This window comes from Tupaia chinensis, unplaced genomic scaffold (assembly GCF_000334495.1).
Source record: "Tupaia chinensis unplaced genomic scaffold, TupChi_1.0 Scaffold000392_1, whole genome shotgun sequence".
Lineage (NCBI taxonomy): Eukaryota > Metazoa > Chordata > Mammalia > Scandentia > Tupaiidae > Tupaia > Tupaia belangeri.
In genome coordinates this window covers 1,769,336-1,789,458 of record NW_006159894.1, presented here as the reverse complement: position 1 = coordinate 1,789,458, position 20,123 = coordinate 1,769,336, and the positions used below count along the sequence as shown (strand labels likewise).

General features: G+C 43.7%; 1 protein-coding gene across 1 annotated transcript; it reads left to right on the top strand.

Annotated features, from left to right (window-relative positions):
* The first annotated feature begins 4,126 nt into the window (after positions 1-4,126).
* ATP5PO (ATP synthase peripheral stalk subunit OSCP) lies at positions 4,127-15,562 on the top strand. Its single transcript, XM_006153904.3, has 7 exons — positions 4,127-4,254; positions 5,946-5,996; positions 7,989-8,099; positions 11,271-11,400; positions 12,998-13,110; positions 14,806-14,892; positions 15,372-15,562. The coding sequence occupies exons 1-7, from the start codon at positions 4,219-4,221 to the stop codon at positions 15,483-15,485; spliced, it is 642 nt and encodes a 213-aa protein (XP_006153966.1). The 5' UTR covers positions 4,127-4,218; the 3' UTR covers positions 15,486-15,562.
* Positions 15,563-20,123: the final 4,561 nt, after the last annotated feature.

Below are 20,123 nucleotides of genomic sequence, written 5' to 3'. Positions count from 1 at the left end.
GGCACGGTGGCTTGAAAATCATGCTGGGCACATGTGTGTGCATGCTCAAAATCCCAAGAGAATCGAGGAGAAGGGATTGTAGTGTGGCCATCTCCCCCCAGGGCGTAATTTCTCACTTTCCCTCTCCCTCCCTCTCTTTACCTACCAAGTGCACATGCCCTACAACAAACAAACAAACAAACAAAGACAAAAAACAAATAAAGTCATCCTTTTGTTTCCTGATTATAGTAGTGATACATGCTCATTGTAGAAAAATACAGAATGTAATTTGTAACTTTTTTCTTCATGTGGTTAAGCATTTTTTTCATGTCATTAAATATTTTTTCATCTCATTTTAATGGTTGTATAATTTGCTTCTTCCTTTCTTTTTCCCCCTATAGGGCCTGTGTGCTCACTGGAGGATGACAAAGAAAGCGGGAAAGTGAGAAATCATCCTCCAGAGCGATGGCCATCCTACAATCCCTTCTCTCAGGATTTTGGACATACATGCACATGTACCCAGCGTGATTTTCAAGCCAATGGGTCCAGGATATGAACCACAAGGTCGGCCATGCGGGACCAAGTGCCTTCACTTCTGTGCCATGTGCTGGCCTGCCATTTTAAAAGCCATTTATTTTTGCTCGGCATGTCTTTGCAGTTTTTCACTGATTTAATGTAAAGTGCAGTGAGCAATTTGCACCTGCAGCCAAATTTCTGACTAGTGTAGTTTTGAAGGATTCTTCTGGGTTAAAGGTGAGGTCACTCCAGTAGTTACACAGAGGCAATGAAGGGTCTCACGATGCCACACTGCCTCTTCCTGTGACAACTTACGGGTTGTTTGTAAAGAAAAGAATGAGCACCATGTGCTTTGAGTGGAAGGTCAGCACAAACCAGTGAGGTGAGATGTCTGGGTTGTCCCCTCTTCGGCCCTCCCCTGTGGCCTGGGGCAAGTTCATTTGTCACCATCAGCCCCAGCTATTGTAATAACTAATTTTTAACAATGTGAACCTGTACAGAAAGCAAGCAGTAGAACAGCAGAGCACTGTCTTTCCCCTTTTCCTACGGGACAAAATTATTCCTTTCCAGAATCTCTGATCCTGCATAGCAGAAGGCATGGCAGTCACACAGCTGAGAACTGCTGCCTGCTCCTTCCTGTGACAGTCTGCAGCTGGGGGTCCTGGCCTGTCACTGCAGAGATTTGCCTGCAGTGAGATTTCAGCAAACACCTCAGAATTAAAGAGCGGAAGAGGGAGGTTTGACCGCAGAGGCATCAGGCTGCAGGGCTTCTGTTCTCATCTTTACCTATGTCACCAAAACACACCAGCATCAAAAGTCCAGCCCCAGAAATACACCCTGATGGATCCAGTCATTCATTCAATCAGAGCAGTGGAAAGAGACTGGACTTGGTGCTGGTACCTGGGCATGAGACGCAGATGGCCATGTCCTCGGTGAGCCACCTGAGTGGGCGCCAGGAAGTTTCACCATCTATAAACGAGGAAATACCAGACCTGCCAACACCTCAGAGTTATCCTGAGACTCAAAACAAAAATGAAACCACTTAATAAACCCTAAAATTCAAACAGCAATAAACTACTATTTCGGAGCAATGCAAGGAACTGGAGAGCAGTGGGGCAAGCACAAAATAAATGGAGCGTGTCTCCCTGCTGGCAGCCAACCTTACAGCTTACCTGGAATTATGTTTCAATGCCATAGAGAGCCTAGAGTTCTCCAAATACATTTGACCCCAGAACTTTTTTTTTTTTTAAATCGTCAGAAGATGCATGTGCTCACCTGAGGAGGTGGGGTGAAGAGGGGCACCTCCCGGTGGAGTGTGGTCAGACCACAGTCCCTTCTCCAGTTCTCCATCTTGTCGGGATCTCAGGCAGATCACACACATGCTCACACGCAGGCCTGGTATGTTTTCTTTCAAGGCGTCCTGCCTGGGATTCAACCCCACTAGAACACGGGGTTGTATAATATCTATTAATACTCGCACTTCAGGAAACACGAGTTTTGCAGTTTGATCTGACATAAAATAAGGTCGACGAAGGCAAGCACTTGTCTGTCTGGTACCTCGTGTGCAGCTGCCTGCACTAACAGGTGCTCGATATCATGTGTTAAATAATGTGTCAAATCCTTTCCATTAGACTTACTCAAAAATTGTCCTAGAAAATAGTTTACAGAGTGAGTAGAATAAGGGTTTTCATGCACTGCTAGTGAACATACAAATTGGTTAAACTTTTGAAAAGCAGTTCGACCTCATACATCAAAGGCTTATTAAATGTTTATACTCTCTAAGATGGTGCAATTCCAGAAGTCTATTTGGAAATTATCCTAAATATATCTAAAGATACTTAGAAGATTCAGTATTGTTTTAAAGGGCAAATAAATAAATGAACAAAAACAAATGGAAACCCTCTGGATTTTATTTAACAATCATGGGATGAGTAAATTAAAAATATCCACTTGATATTTTATACTGTAGCCATTAAAATTATACTTAATAACATTTTTATAACTTAGGGGCCATCAGGTGATGTGGTAGTTAAAGATACTGGACTCCTACATGACCAACCATGGTTCAAGTCCCAGATCTGATGGCTTCCTTTCTCATTTTCCTTCTCTCTCTCTCTCTCTCTGTCTCTTGCTGATCAAACTGGAAAATAATAACAATATTAAATAAAGTTAAATTTAAAAATTATTTTTTAAAAATATAACTTAGAAATATGTTTATATAATATTAAAAGTACTTATTCACAATCCCTGTGTAACTTTGTATCCTTTTTTCTTTTATTAATGAAAAAGACAAAACATTAATTATACACAGATTGTGAATGTGTATGTATACTAAAAGTAAATAAAATAGGGGCCAGTAGGTGACATGGTGGCTAAGACACTGGATTCCCACGTGGCTAATAGTGGTTTGACTCTCAGAACTAGCAGCTTGAGAGTCAAGCTGGGCATGTGTGCACGTGTACTCAAAATCCCAAGAGGAGAATGATTGCAGTGTGGCTGTCCCCGCTGGAGGATGATTACCCACTTTCTCTCTCTCTGTCTCTCTCTCTCTCTGGTGACCGTGCGCAGCCTATAGCAAAAAATCTAAAGGGGAAAAAAAACAAATAAAATAAAGAACTAACATTATTGAATGACTCTCTGCCAGCCATTTGTTCTGAGTACTTTATATATACATTAACTTCTTTATTTTTCTCAATAACCAATAGACAGGAACTATTGTAACACCCAATCTATAGATAAGAAAACTGAAGCACAGAAAATAATGTAATTGTGCCAAGGTCACAGAACCCACTGGAATTCAAGCCTAGGCAGTTCAGGCTACAGCAGAAAAAAATACTGAGATAGAATACCACCAACATATTGACAACAGCTGCCTCTGGGTAAAAAGAGGGAAATTACCTTTCTTTTATTTTTCTGCATTTTTAAACGAATTTTTTGTAATGATGAGAAAACTGTATTCTAAAGGCTAAAGTAATGAATTGACCTGTGTTCCTAAAATCGATCTGAGCAGATTCTGTTCTTTTAAATTGGTCACAGAGCCCATTATTACCACCAGAAGTCCTGATCCTTACTCTGACAGCCAATTCTCTTCTCCGCCGTAGAAAAAAAATAAAGTCTCACTTAAGGTGAATGTGCTTGAAGACAGGCTGTTTTCTTGAATGCACAGAAACTGGCCAAGGCTGGTGTCGGGGTCTCAGCTTTACTCAAACGCCAGTTCTCCTATTTCAGTCCACTTCTCGGATAATCCCTCTGCCCTGTCCAACATGAAGCATTTAGGTACCTGGCTCTCGCCTGCCCGCACAGCTCGCAGCCAGTGCTGTGCTGAGGTGAAATAGGGGACGAGTGGAAGGGAACGTAGGCGCTTTGGTACGAGCTGCAAGGCACATTTGCTCATGTTTTGTTTTGTTTCAATACAGCATGAGGAGAAGGTATTGATGCACGCTTTCTCATAGCAGGAAGAAGGGGTAAAGATGTTAATAACACTTAGTGATGACTGTGAAGTGGAACAAACGTAACCGTATTAATTTAAACGTAAATAACTCTAGTGCAACCTTTACCTGCTCCTAAGGACTACAACTCCCAGACTGCGAGAGGTCACTGCGCATGGTTACGAGGGCCTGAGCCTACATTTCCCAGGGAGCCTAGCGCTTACGCTAACGCGCGCGTGCGTCCTTGCGTGCCTCTCGTCCAGCTCGGGTTTGACCTACAGCCGCCCGGGAGAAGATGGCGGGCCCAGCAGTGTCCGGGCTCTCCCGGCAGGTGAGAGGAGGGGGCTCTTCAGAGCTAGCGGGGGACCCTTCCTGGGGTGACTAACACCCGCCCGGAGTGTCAGGGTGTAAGGCCATGGCTGGGGAAGCCTTGCCGCCGTCCACGGTCGTGGAGCTCGAGGAGTGGGGGCGGCGTTCGCGGGCCGGGACTTGGGTGTCCTCCTTTTAACCCCAAGAATCAGCTGGGTTTGGGGGCGCAGAAGAGCGAGGCCGGGCTTTCCTTGAGTCCCCAAGTCAGCTGTCGTCGTTGTGGCGCAGCTTGTCGGGGTCACTAGTAATACTGAAGAATATTCTTGAAGCGCATTGTAAATGTATATAAAGAAAAAGACAAAGTTTACCTGACTCTTCCTTAGCTGCTCAGCCAGTAAGTGGTAGAATTGAGGTCGAACCCACGAAGCCACACAGAAGGTGGAGTTAGGAAAAAAAAAATGGTACTACGTCCTAGCCATGACGGTTTACATATCGTGATTCCTTGCAGCTTATGTAATTTTTCTATAAGCATTAAAAAGTCTCTCAATCCTCAAAAGCAAGTTTTGATACAGCATACTCCAGAGCTGGAAGTATTTAAAGGTGACCTGTGCTCTGCAGGTGCTTTTTAAACTGGATTCTAACCGTTTCTTTCATGAGCAAGACTCCACCTCTCAGGAGGAGGGCTTCTTGTCAGATAAACCCTATTGTCTTCATTTTCCTATAGAATTTGGGTTCCTAAGAAGGTACATGTGTTGCAAACCATGACAGGAATCCTACTCTTTCTAAGATCCTGCTCGGGATCAGCAGTTAGCGTAATGGCTATGTCACTGAACTCCCATGTAGTGGATTGAGGTTCGAGTCCCAGACCGGGTGGATTGGACTCACGCCTGACGTGTGTGCTTGCATGCCCAAGATCCTGAGAGGATAATGGAGGAGAAGGGATTGTGGCGTGGCCATTCTCCTTGGAGTGGGGGGGGTGGTGGTGGTGGTTTCTCGCTTTCTGTCTGTCTGTCTCTGTCTTTCTGGCGAGCACATGCACCCTATAGCAAAAACCTCTCCAAAAAAAAGATCCTGTTTAAGGGTGTGGTAAATAACTGCCAAAATTTTTGTTAATTTTTTTCTCGGAAACATGCACTCCCAGCAAGTTAGTGTTTTCACTCTCATACTGGTGTGCAAGCCTCAGTTCATTCCTAGCAACCCACAGTGTTAGGGGGAAGGCAATTTCCCATGATACTTGGTATGATTCTCTCTCTGTGGGGTAAATTACCCCATGTAATCAAGAGCAGCTCGTGTATATGACAGTAAAAAAAAAAAAAAAAAAAAGAAAAAAAAAAAAGTTTTTCACTTTTCTTCTAATATTACTTTTTTTTTGGGGGGGGAGAGATTTTCACTGTAAGGCGCGTGCGCTCGCCAGACAGCCAGAGAGAGACATAGAGACAGAAAGCGAGAAATCACCCCCCAGGGGGGATGGTCACGCCGCAATCCCTTCTCCTCTCGGGATCTTGGGCACGCACGCACACGCGCCCGGCGTGAGTTTTAAGCCACCGGGTCCGGGACACGAACCATGGTCGACTACGTGGGAGTCCAGCGACATAGCCATTACGCTAACTGCTGGTTCCCCTAAGTCATTTTTTAAAAATTTTTTATTCTTGAGTTAAATGCAGAAATATTTCAAGTAATCCTGTATGATGTCTGTTTTTCTTTATTTTAAAGGTGCGATGCTTCAGTACATCTGTGGTCAGGCCATTTGCCAAGCTCGTGAGGGTATGTTTATTTATATTTTTGGTAATTATAAAGCAGGTGAAAGTATGTGAGTAGAACAGCAATACCGTTAGAGCACAGACTTCTGTATAGTTCCTGTGTAAACCTTTCTGCATGATGTGTGGCTCCCAGAATGTACATGCAGTCGGGAAAGGAATGATGTTGAGTGTGTGCCATGAGACAGAGCTATGCATAACCTTTAAATATGAGAATTTATTTTTTCTAATCATTTGTTTTTCCCACTACCCCGCCCCCAAAAAGCAAGCTAGCATTTTTTTTTTTTTTAATGAAAGAAACAGGTCCAAGCAAATAATGTGGCATGCCCAAATTCTCACAGGAAGTGATTACAGGAGTTGATAGTCAAGTCAAGGTATTTTAGTTTATGTTGCAGTTCTGTTGCGGATCTTGGTGTTGCAGCTTCATCTTGCCTTCCCCTGACTGGTCAGAAGTCACACATTTTACACTCTCCACAATACAATCAGCACTTACCATGGGAATTCACTGGGCACTAAAAAAGGATCGCCATTTCAGAGATCTGCCGGTCTCTCTCTTCAAACCAGAAGTAGTCTAATCGACCCCTCCTGAAGACAACTGGTGACACATAATAAACGAAGTTCACCAGGGCCCCCCAGAAGTGATGCGTGGCTAACACCCAGTAACAGTCTTGTTGGAGCATAAAGTCTGACTCCATTTTCATGGGTTACTTAGTTCCTATATGACAATGAATTGATTCAAGAACTTTTCTCTGCTCATGGGTCTGAAGAGGTACTTGCTGTCTTTTTCTGCCAGCCTAACCATCCTTGTCATGCCCCTTGGCCCATTCAGCAGCAAACCAAACTCCCCTTGGAAAAACAGCATAAAGGAAGGGTCAGAATACCAGCTCTGTGTGTATAGTGAATCACATCAAATGGAATTTAGAAAAATTATTGTCACAATCCCACCTTCACTGTCAATACCAGATAATCTCAAAATCACTAGGAATAGTCTCATTTATCCTTCCTGCAAGAACTTCTTGAAGGGATCAGCAGGTGGCATAATGGCTATGTCGCTAGACTCCTATGTAGTCGACCACAGTTTGAGTACCAGACTCAGTGGCTTAAACTCACACCAGGCACATGTACGTGTGTGCCCAAGATCCCAACAGGAGAATGGAGGAGAAAGGATTGCGGTGTGGCCATCCCTCCCCCCTGCCCGGGGGGGGAGGTGATTTCTCACTTTCTGTTTCTGTCTTTCTGGCAAGCACCCGCGTCCTATAGCAAAAACCTCTCAAAAAAAAGAAACTTCTTGAAACTGCACAACAGTGACAGGGAGTATGCTGGTCTTCCCATTTTATAAAAAGGGAAACCAAGGCTCTGGGAAATTTTTCTCAGGGTTCTTCAGCTTAGTCTTAGAGCTGTACTGGAACTACTTTCTCATTCAAAGTTTTCCTACCAGTAAGCACGTAGAGTTATACATTGATAGTTGTATGTAGGGGAAAAAAGCCTATAGTTTTATTGTAGAAAATAAAAGTATCAGGCACTTCATAAATTGCTTAAGGGCTATATTAAATTGAATATTGATGGGGAGGCTCTGTAAAGGGAAATTTATATTAGTATAAGAAATATATAAGTGTGCACATTTATGTTTTATAAGCACCTGTTTTCCTGGTTTAACATTCAAATTTGCCTTCTATCTAGGTTTTAAAACCTATACATGATTTCAAGGGAATCATGAGATTATCTCAAATTAAAAGTAATTGAATTTTATATACATAGAGCTGGAAGGGACTTGAGACATTGGGTCTTGGAAGGCCTTCATTTTTGAGATAAGAAATTGGAGTTTCAAAGATTGAGTGACACAGCTAATTTGTGAATTATCATCTAAGACAGCTCTTCGATGACTTACTTATGCTGTTTTGGGTTAATAAGAGATTAATTTTTTTTAATTACAAATATTTGATTCTGCTTTTGACAGTATAATGTTTTCCTTTTTCCTCCCCTCCCCTCATTTTTAAAGCCACCTGTTCAGGTATATGGTGTCGAAGGTCGCTATGCCACTGCGCTTTATTCTGCTGCTTCTAAACAGAATAAACTGGAACAAGTAGAAAAGGAGTTGTTGAGAGTAGCCGTAAGTAGTGTTCTTGTTTCTTTCTTATGAAGTCTCTAGTTGTATATGTTTTCCTTTTGTTATTTCACTCTGTATTCCTAATGAGGCACAATCTATGAGAAAAAGAACAGCAAAAATGTTTTCTGAAAACATGTAGTAATAATATTGGGTTTCATTGTCTGAAACTATTTTATAATATTGTGTTGTTGGAGAAGTCATGATGCATTTTTGCATAGAAAAATTCGTCGTGACTTTTTCAGTGACCCAATAGGGGCAAACAGATACATACAAGGGTATTAATTAATATTAAGAAATGAGATTCCAGGCTAAGAAGAGAAAAATATATAAAATAAATATATAAGGTGGTAATTTAAGAAAAATTGTCATTCCAGAAGAAAATTTAGAAGTTACCTTGTATACTTAGGGCAAGTCTGGACATACTAGTGAAACTGCTGGATCCCACAGCCTAGTTGGAATCTTGGACCTGAAAAACACACCAGGCATATGTGCATGCATGCTTGCCTGAAGTCCTCAGAGGAAAATTCGAGAGAGGATTGCAGTGGGCCATCCTGAGGGAGGGGTTATTTCTCACTTTCCCTCTTTCGTCACTGCATTTGCACTTGAGCAGATTTTTGAAGTTCTGTGTTACAATCTAGGTACTCCAGAATAAGCTTTAGAATATATTATGATTTTGCTTACTGAGAATTCTTTTTATGATGCTTTTTTCTCTGTTTTAACTAAAATTACCTTGTTCTCAAGATACGAGCTGAGTGTGCTCAGCAGCATACTCAACCAAGGTGCCTGGGCCTCTTCATGGCAGAGAACTGACTGACAGACCACCGGGCTGCCCTACCGGGAGTTTACTTTTACTTTTTTCTTAAACATGAAAATGAAAGTTAAGTAAACTGAATTAGCAGAGGCCTACAGTGTAGTTTGCCTAGAATCTCTGCTTTAATTTTTACTGAATTTTCAAGTTTACAAATTTCTGTCCATGTGTTGCTTGTCTTGTATTTTTCCTTTATTAGTGATCGAGCACATGCATACACGAGGGAGGGGGAAAGAGATGAGCACGCTCCACAGGGTCTGGTCGCACTGCAATCCCTTTCCTGCAGCCCATTGGATCCTGGGCATTAACTTGCATGCCTGGTATGTTTTGGGCTCCCTGAACCAGGGACCCAGACCACAGTCATCACGTGGGATCCAGCTTCTCTAAAGCAGTTAGTACATTACCATTGTGTCATGGAGCCAACCCCGAGAGTATCTTATGTTTGTTTGTTTGTTTGGTTGGTTGGTTTTAGAATATCTTATATTCTTAATGCACATATTTCTAATGTACTTTTTATTGTTTAGAAAAAAAATCAGATTAGTTGTATATAAAAATATTTACACTTCATATTGTAATACTTACATTTTATTAAATACTCTTGACCTGTAGTACTTAACGTTTTGTTCTTGTTTTCTTTTTGACCTTTAACTAGAACTTTTTTCCTAACCAGATCATTTTAGCTCTGTTCCTTCCTTTGTCCAGTGATCTCTGAAGAAATTGCTTAAGGTCTTAGCTGTTGTGATTCATGATCGCCACAGAACCACACACCGGCTTTGTTGTTAGAGACACTTGGGGGAAGGGGTAGCAGAACCAGGCAGGATCTCACACAGGCATTTTGGGAAGTGGTGATAACTGTCCACTACTTGTTGGTCCTGCCTGTTTTAAACCCAGTCATGTTCACAGTGCAGAGGATGACCTGGGTTGTGGTTATTGCAATGGAGTTTGGCTCAAACCTAGAAGTCTATTAAGAAATGGAGGAAAAGAATGGAGGCAGTGACCCAGGATTGTTAATTAGAAAGTGCAGTGCAATACAGGAGTCTCACTAATTGCCTGTGTACACTGATGATGTAGCCGAAACAGGTATGAAACATGAAAACTTCAGAATGTTCTTAATTTGTACGAGCCTCCCATCATATGGAAAAATGTCATTTCAGAGGCAATTTCAGTGTTGCATGCAGAGTGTGACAGGTAGCCTGTGAGATACTAGCAGTCTCATGAAAAGGTGAATAAGTGTAATACAGGTAACAGAGAGACGTGGTACCTGTTGTTGGTTTCTCTGAACTCGGCCTCAAACTTGGAGGCAGGGTGCTGGCAGCTATGCTTGGTCGCTGATTTCAGACATTTATGGTTTAACAAACAGGGCAAAGTACTCTGCCGTAGGGGTCGTACTTGCATTTCGCCCACTGCCCCTCCCAGACTCACTGAGGCTGCCTTGGAAACACCAGGGATCTCTCACAAAGTTGGGCGGGTTCTTTGGAGCTCTGTAAGAGGCTGGGCAGAATTGGGGTTGCCTGAGACAGAAGCCTCCTTATCCCCTAAGGGAATGGCAAGGAGGCCTCCTTTGCGGTCGGAGCACCATTCTGGTCTGCACCTGAGGAATCACAGTCCCAGGAAAACTAGAGTTTTCCCTATTAAGTATATTACAACCCGAGGTGAATTGAAGCTTTTTTTTTTCTATCTTAAAAAGGTGTTTTGGGGACCAGCAGTTAGCGTAATGGCTATGTCACTGGACTCCCATGTAGTCAACCAGTTAAGGTCCTGACCCCGGCGGCTTAAACTCACGCCGGGCGCCTGTGCATGCGTGCCCAAGATTACGAGAGGAGAATGGAGGAGAAGGGATTGCGGTGTGGCCATCTCCCCTGGGGGTGATTTCTCGCTTTCTATCTCTCTGTCTCTCTCTGTTTTTTGGCGAGTTCACGCGCCCTATAGCAAAAACCTTCCCCCCCCCAATAAAAAAGGTGTTTTTGAATTTTACCAAGGAACATCATTTTATCCTATGTAAAATTATGTTGTGTATTTTTTTTTAATAATTATTTTGCTTAACTATATTTTAATTTGACTAGAGAGGGTCAGAGTGAGAAAGAGAGAACGTGAGAAAGCAAGCCGCCAGGTCCAGGACTTAAACCGCAGTTGGCCCTTTGGGAGTCCAGCGCCCTTAACCACCACACCGCCTGCTGGCCCCTGCTTTATATTCTTAAAAGTAGAGAAACTTGGTTATACACCCTCTTCCTATGTTCTTTGAGTGTATGTTCATTAATTAATAAAATACTTATTAATTCATAAGAAAATGTGTAAATGGTAGCTGGGATCATTTGTGCCTTACAAAATTTGAGTTTTTGTTTGTTTGTTTGTTTTGGTCCCTTTAGCAACTCCTGAAGGACCCCAAATTGGCTGTTTCTATTCTGAATCCATATGTTAAGCGTTCCATTAAAGTGAAAAGCATAAATGACATGGCAGCAAAAGAGAGGTTTTCTCCCCTCACATCCAACCTGATCAGTAAGTATAAGAACTTTTCCATTTGGGTCTCTTAAACCTGTGCTGTGGAGATGTCCATGGGTCAGGAGCATCAGCATCACTGGGCCTGTTGACAGCCAGATGCCTCCCAGTGAAAACCAGATAAGAATTCCCTCAGCATCTTAACCAGCTTTCCAAGTTAACTGTGCACTAAAGCTCAAGGAATGCTGCATAAAGGATGCTGATACGTAAGAGTGTCTGATTGCAGTTAGCAGTCAACACTGGGGGTGCCACTGGGATTCATACAGAGAAAGTGGTGTGTGACCTGAGGCTGTACCTCAGCCCTTGAAGACATCTGCATTCCGCCCTTCCCTTTGGGTTGCTTTTCAAATCCTCTTGGCAGCTCAGAATGCAAATTCCAAAAACAGTGCATACTCATCGTCATCTTTGAGTATAGACAGTATGTTAATTGGAAGATTTGTAGTGAAACATTGGCGTCTGTAATAGAAATACAAAAAGACGATTGCAAGCTGGATATAAGAAATGTGTTGCAGATCTGTGTGGGTGAGAACCCTCACACTTCCTAAATTAAATACTTTGTCAGTGCAGCCTTTTGTTTAAACTTTGGATATACTTTTTTTTTGAGAGAGAGAGAGAGAGTTTCTATAGGGTGCATGTTCTCACCAGAGAAACAGAGAGAGAGAGAGAGACAGAAAGCAATAAGTCGGTCACCCAGAGGGGATGTCCACGCCTCAATCCCTTCTCCTCCATTCTCCTAGGATTTTGGACACACACACGTGCCCAGTGTGAGTTTAAGCCACCAGGCCCAGGACTCAAACCATTGACAACTATGTGGGAGTCCAGCAATGTGTCTGTTAACACCACCTTCTGGTCCTTGGGTATACTTTTTAAATAACAAGTTATGTCTGTCTTTTCCATTGGCATTCTTTTTTTTTTTTTTTTTCTTTTTTTTTTAAGAGATATTTTGACATAGGGTTTGTGCACTTGCCAGAGAGAAACAGAGACAGAAAGTGAGAAATCACCCTCCAGGAGGGATGGCCATGCTACAATCCTTTCTCCTCCATTCTCTCGGGATTTTAGGCACGCATGCACACGTGCCCGGTGTGAGTTTTATGCCACCAGGTCCTTGACTTGAACCGCCATCAACTACATGGTAGTCCAGCAATGTAACCATCACACCATCTGCTGGTCCCCATTTGCATTCTTAAAAAGGACATTGAATATGGTATCTTTTTTTTTTTTTTTTTTTTTTGGAGAGGTTTTTTCGCTATAGGGCGCGTGCGCTCGCCAGACAGACAGAGAGAGACATAGAGACAGAAAGCGAGAAATCACCCCCCAGGGGGGATGGTCACGCCGCAATCCCTTCTCCTCCATTCTCCTCTCGGGATCTTGGGCACGTACGCACACGCGCCCGGCGTGAGTTTTAAGCCACCGGGTCCGGGACGCGAACCGCGGTCGACTACGTGGGAGTCCAGCGACACAGCCATTACGCTAACTGCTGGTTCCCTGAATATGGTATCTTAAGGCCATAAATTAGGCTTGCTTTCAGGGTAAGTGCAAACATCATGAGTGACCTATTCCAGTGCATTCCATGTTACTGAGTACCATCACTTTCCAGATTTGCTTGCTGAAAATGGTCGTTTAAGCAACACCCAGGGAGTCATTTCTGCCTTTTCTACCATGATGAGTGTCCACCGCGGAGAAGTACCTTGCACCGTGACCACTGCATCCGTAAGTGATGGGTGGCTGTCACTGCGTTTACCTGGGCATCACACACATCACATTTTGCAAAAAGAAAATGGGGTTAAATCAAGAAGTTGGGAAAGGTGATTTGTCACTTGGGAGGGTTGTTTCATTCTTAGGTCAGCTTCTGTGACCCTCTGCTTTAGAAGGACCAGCGTGTTAGTGTGTCTTTTACTAGTGATCATTCATAAACACTGTCGACTAGGCTAAAGGCAAAGAACATCAAAATGTGTTAGAAAATGGTGGTTTGTGTTCTGATGCACATTGGAGTTTTTTGTAAATGTAGTATTAGTTTCCTGAGACTAGAGTTTCTCAATCTTCTGTCTGTTGTGATGAATGGGAAAGGAACTTATTGGAGTGGACTATAATAATTAGCCACCATTTATCGGATCCTGTATTCTGGATGGTGTGTAATTTATTATTTAATATCAAAAGATTCATGTAAGGGATTGTATAATTACCCTTGTCTTACAGATGAGGTGTCTGAAGCCTAGGGAAATGCAGTGGCTTTCCCCAGGTCACACAGGTGGGAATAGGATTTGAACATAGCCCTTTTTGTCTCAGAAGTCCATGTTCCTTAAGCTACGCTAAATTGCCTCCCCAGAAATAATTCTGCTGCAATCTTAAATTTGTGTTTTCTTTGTTGGTAGTTCAGTCAATACAAGAACAGTCTGTGGAGCTTAAACAACAATAGAGTATGGTATATTGGAATATGCATCCCCTCCCTCATCTAGATTAATAGCTGTAGTGTTGTAGTCTAACCCTCCAGAATAACACAGTTCCAAGGAGAAGCATTTTAGCACATAATACCTACTTGCGCATTTGGAGCTCACAGTGAGTGCCCCGGTTAATGACTGAAGGCACAGGCTTTAAAAATACGCAGACTGACTGCAAATACTGGTGTTGGTCCTGACTTGCTTATGTGACCCTAGATGAGTTCTTTTAGCTACTCTGTCCCTTTGATTCTCCTATATGTAAAATGGGAATAACAGCTGCTGCCTCACAGCTTGTCCAGGTACAGGAAGTTCAGACAGGTTCCTGCTCTCAGTGCAGGTCCCTGTATAAGGGGTGTGTGTGAGTGTGTGTGTCTGTGTCTGTCTGTGTCTGTCTGTCTGTCTCAGAGTTCTCAGGGTCTCAGCAAATGATACTCCAGTTGAACACTGGTGGGCTTTTACCACCACCACCCAGTGTGGAGTGCTGTGCAGAACCACAGGCAGCCTGTAGAGCTGGGAAACATAAAGACTGTAGAACCAAGTTCACCTGCAACTTTTTATCCAAAGAAATAATAGGCTATTCTTTGACCATAGGCTGCAAGAGAGGAGGCCCATGTCTCCTGTGTTGATGGGCTTATGTCTTCAGGCATTGGAAACTTTGGGGCTTTTTCTTTAGTTCTGAGTGGTACAGCTAGGACCGGCAAGCAAAGACAGGGAGGGAATGCCATTTGGGGCGGTGAGTAAACTGCCAACTGCAAGCTTCCCTGGTGCTCTTGCGGAGTAAGGCCTTCTCATGCCCCCGGAGCCACAATGAGTGTTTGCATTCCACAACAGGACTCTGGATATCTGAGACGGGTTCACCAGGCTGTCTTGGTGATGTATGTTCAGTGTATATTTTCCTCTCCTGATAACTGTACAAGTTTCTGTTTTGCTTTACCTAAATTTAAAGGATGGTTTTGTCCTTCTTCAGCCTTTAGACCAAGCAACTCTCTCTGAATTACAAACGGTTCTGAAGAGCTTCCTAAGTAAAGGCCAAGTATTGAAATTGGAGGTTAAGGTAGGTTTTTAATTACTTATGGTACGTTGCCTCCGGTTATTTGAAATTTAAAAGTTATTACTGAAAAATTAGATCTGACCCTATACTAATTGGCCTGTAGTAGACATCTTACATTTATTTTAAATTATTTTTACTTGCCAGAAGGTGAATGTGCTCACTAGAGACAGAAAAAACAGCCTTTAGCGGGACGTGGTCACACTGCAGTCCCTTCTCCATTTATCCATTCGGGATTTGGGGTACACACACATGCTGAGTTAGTACCAGGATTCGAACTACAGTCAGCCATGTGGGATCTGCCTCTCTTAGCTGCTAGGCTATTGGGCTAGCCCAGTTTATTTTAAATTTAAATGATTTCTTCCTTTTTTTTAGATAGAATATCTTACATTTGTGTGGACTGTTCAGCCTTTCAGAGCACTTACCTGCTCATTTGAGCAGTGAGATCATGCATTTGTACATTTCCAACCCATTTTCTTTCCTAGACTGATCCATCAATCATGGGTGGAATGATTGTCCGTATTGGAGAGAAATATGTTGACATGTCTGCAAAAACCAAGATTCAGAAGCTAAGCCGGGCCATGCGGGAGATCATCTGAAAGTGTGGATTTTCTGTCCTCGGGGAAATTTCTCAAACTTGGAGCAACAATAAATGCTTCCTGACCAGACCACATTATGTTTGCTGTCGTTTAAAGTGAAATCCAAGGAGCCTTCTTTTCATCTTTCTTTAGTACATACCTAGTTTAAAGGTTAAAAAGTCCCTTTGGTTGGAAGGTTTGGGTTGCATAGATTATTCGTAGAAATTAATGAAATGATTAAACACAGCTCCTCACCTGTAGTCACTCAGCAGTTTTTCTGAAACTGCTAGAAATAGCTCAGGTCACATGCTGGACAGTTGGCGGGTCAGACCCGGAAGCCAGGTCTCTCACTCCCCAGTTCGTGCTCCTCCACCACATCACTAACACCAGCCAACCAGCAAAGCCAGTATTGGGTGACTCCCTGAGCCTCTGCCCACTTGTCCCTAAGATGCTCCCAGTTCACCCATTAGCCAAAGCCAGTTCCCCGCCAAAAGCTCTTTCAACTACCTGATGACTCTTGGACTAGAAGCAGAGTCCTGTGGCGACATTTTCTGGTACCCATTCGTTGGGAACCTCCAAGGGTGACTGACAAGCCAACTCCTTTCCCAGAGGGCTTGGCAGGGGCAGGCCTGCAGCTAGATGTCCTACAGAGCTGTGATTCCCAGGGCTACACCATGGTGCTGGGACCACAGTGCCTTCCATCTGGCATCATGCCTTCCTGACTGCCAGGCTCAGGGTACAGTCTGTCCTCGCGAACCAGCTCCATGATCACCCAGCTTAACCAATAGGAACACCATGTGGAGTCCTCCCCGAGAGCCAGGTGTGTGAAACTGCTGATTGACCTAATACTCAACCACCAACTTGTAGGTGAGCACAGAACCACCCAGCTGCAGACTATCCAGCCTCTTGCAGCACCTGACCACAGTACTAATTTATAGCAAATGGGAGAGAGGAATTGTGTGCCCCTTCTGGACTGCCGTTGTGAGTAATAGGCCTGCAATCTTACTAGGTCCCCTTTCCCCCTGACAAAGTGCAGATGACATAATGGCAGCTGGAGCTGTCATGCTTTTAGATAAAGCCAGTGACCCCTAGGGCAAAGCCACTCTGCCAGGCTTGCACCCACCCTGGGCTAATAAGTAAACCTCACTTGGCAGGCAGTCCAGTAGCCCTATGCCCCAGAGTTCCCTGGACTCGCCTGCCTTGCCCCAGCTTGTCTTGATGGTAGCGAGGCCCCCATTGCACTAGAGGGCGCCACACGCACGGTAAACCCGTAAAGCTGCTGCCAGTGGGCAAACTCCTTGCAGGAATCCTCAAGCTAGTATCACCACCCCAGTCCTTCAGCATCAACCTCCACAATCGTCCTGTTAATTAAGCATGTAAAAATTTGGGGAAATGATAAAATACTTCAAATACTGCCTCGTGAGCTCATCAGAAATCCATATACAATGGTATTTCACAGCATTTATTAAAGCGAAACTTTTTTTATAAATGTATTATAGGACACACATGCTCACCAGAGAGAGGGAGAGAGAATGTGAGAAAGCACTCTGTAGGGAGGATGGCAACACCAGGCTCCTCTAATTCTCAGGATTTGGGGCATGCGTGCACACAGGGTTTTTTTGGGTTGTTTTGTTTTGTTTTGTTTTGTTTTTTGGAGAGGTTTTTCACTATAGGGCGCGTGCGCTCGCCAGACAGAGAGACATAGAGACAGAAAGCGAGAAATCACCCCCCAGGGGGCATGGTCACGCCGCAATCCCTTCTCCTCCAGTCTCCTCTTGGGATCTTGGGCATGCATGCACACGCGCCTGGCATGAGTTTTAAGCCACCGGGTCCGGGACATGAACTGCGGTCGACTACGTGGGAGTCCAGCGACATAGCCGTTACGCTAACTGCTGGTTCCCCACACTGAGTTTTTGAAGCTGCCAGGTCCAAGACTTGAACTGCACAGTCAGCCATGTGGGATCTAGCTGCCTTAACCATCACGCCACAGGGTGGCCCCTCAAAGTGAAACTTTTGAACATTCTATTCAGGATTGTTTACATAAATACAATGAAATACAACTCAGTCCTGAAAAATCAAGTTAGGAAAGAACAGGTGCAGCTGATTTTTTAAGAGACCATCAAACAATGTTAGATGCCATAAATTACGTAACAACAGGGCCTTGTATGTGGAACAGCTCACTGTGCATTAGCTATTAAATAGTATGGGCATATTTAGAACGCACACATGGCCAGCAGGTGGCATGGTTAAGGCTTTGGAGTCCCACGTGGCCAACTGGTTCAAGTTCCAGATCCAGTGGCTTGAAAATCACCACAAATAGGAACCAGCAGATGGCGTAGTTGACAGCAGTTCAAGTCCTGGACCCAGTAGCTTAAAACTCATGCTGGGTGTGCACATGTGTGTGTGTGTGTGTGTGTGTGTGTGTACCCAAAATTAACTTCAAATAACTAATAAAGGCATAACACTCTCATATTTATCTAAAATGGGGCCTAGTGGTTTAAAAAAGTCAAAAATATGCTGCTTTAGGGCCCATTCCTTTTTTTAAATATTTATTTATTTAATTCCATTTGTTACCGTCATTTTTTAATTTGACCAGAGACAGAGAGAGAAAGGGAAAGTGAGAAAGCAAGCAACCAGGTCCAGGACTCTACCCAAGGTTGTCCATGTGGGAATCCAGTGCCTTTAACTGCCATGCCACCTGCTGGCCCTCTCCTCCCCCATTCCTTTAAAACACACCATAACAATGGAACTAGTATCCAAACCAGCTAGAGAATGTAAAGAGCCTATGATAGTCAGTTAAATCAGTTGTGGAAAATAGGGAGGGATGGCCTTAAACCATAACAAAAGAAAACACTAGTAACAAATAGGGCCGGCCCCATAGCCTAGTGGTTAAAGAAGCTGGATCTCACGTAGCCAGCCATGGTTCTAATTGCCAGTCCTGTGGCTTGAAAACCACTCCAGATGGGCCAAGGCATGGTGGTTACAGTGCTGAAGCCCATGTGGCCAACTGTGCGATTCTAGTCCCGTAGCCTGAGAAATGCACTGGCCATGTGTGTGCGTGCCCAAAGGAGAAAGGATGAGAGGACTGCAGTGTGCCGTCCCCTATTGGGGGGTGCTTTCTCACTTTGCTTCTCTCTCTTTGGCAAGCGCTCACACCCTCTCGCAAAATTTTTAAAAAAGAAAAACCCTCCAAACTCTTGTGGAATGGGAAAAAAAATAAATAAATAAAGCCCTAAAAAACAAATCCTGACAGGAAGGAGAAATGGATGAGAAGGGATTGCAGTGTGACTACGCCCCACAGAGGCGGGCGCTCGCTCTCTCGCTCTCTCTCTCTCTCTCTCTCTCTCTCGTCTTTCTCTTCCTGGCAAGCACATTCACCCTCTGAAAAGTAAAAAAAAAAAAAAAAAGAAAGAAAGAAATCCTGGGGGCCAGACCATAATGTGGCCACCCTAGTGCTGGGACAAATGGTGGCTAAGGTGCCTGGATCCCACATGGCCAACTGTGCAATTCAAGTCTTGAACCCAACAGCTTGAAAAACATACCAACCACATGTCTATGCAAGCCCCAACTCCTGAAAGGAGGGAGAAATGCAGGAGAAGGTATTGCAGCATGGCCATCACACATGGGGAGGGGATGCTTTCTCCCTTTCCCTCTCCCTCTCTTTCTTTCTCTGTTTCTCTCCTGCGAGCACATGCACCTTCAAGCCAAAAAAAATTTTTTTGAAAGAGATTTTTGCTTTAGGGTGTGCGTGCTCACTGGAGAGACAGAGAGCAAGAAATGACCCCAGCCACCGGGTCCGGGACTCAAACCCCAGTTGACTATGTAAGAGTCCAGCAATGTAACCATTATGTCATCTGCTGGTCCCCAGGCAAAAATGTTTAAAAGAAGAAACTCAGTGTTGGATTTTCTAATGGTGGTCGGAGTTAAGAGTCCAAATTCCCCCCCCTTTTTTTTGTATTTTTTATTTAACTTTATTTATTTATTTAAATTTGACTGGAGAGGGACAGAGTGAGAGAGACAGGGAAAGTGCGAAAGCAAGCCACCAGGTCTGGGACTTGAACCATGGTCGGCCATGTGGAAGTCCAGTACCCTTAACCACCACACCACCTGCTGGCCCCTAAAAGTCCAAGTTTTGAACACGAGTTGTTTGTGTTAGTAACTTCTTTGTGAAAATCCAGAGTGATCCTTCTGAATGCTTTTGTAAGACCATCTTAGTTCTTGCCTGCCCCTCAACCACCTATGGCATTTTTTCATGCTATACAACATAGCTCTTCTCTCATTCTTTTTTTTTTAATTTATTCATTTTCTACATTAATTCACTATACACCATCACAACACACAAATGAATTTTCCATCCAAAATACACTGTGCATTGGCTCAATCAAGCACATCAACATACATGTTCTCAGCAAATAATTTTCCAATTCTTATGTCCTGCATACCTTGCCTTTTGTTTTGCCATCCTTGATTCCCCATTCCCCACCCTCTGCCATGTCCCATCCTCCTCCCACATTGTCCCTGGCATCCACGGTTGCCCTCCATGCCTCCCCGCCCCCCATTCAATTGTTCTGCCAATAAACTTAATTAGTCTAAATATATCCAATAGCTAGCACAGCTGACACATACCTATACATGTACCCAAGTCTGACTTTAGGCATA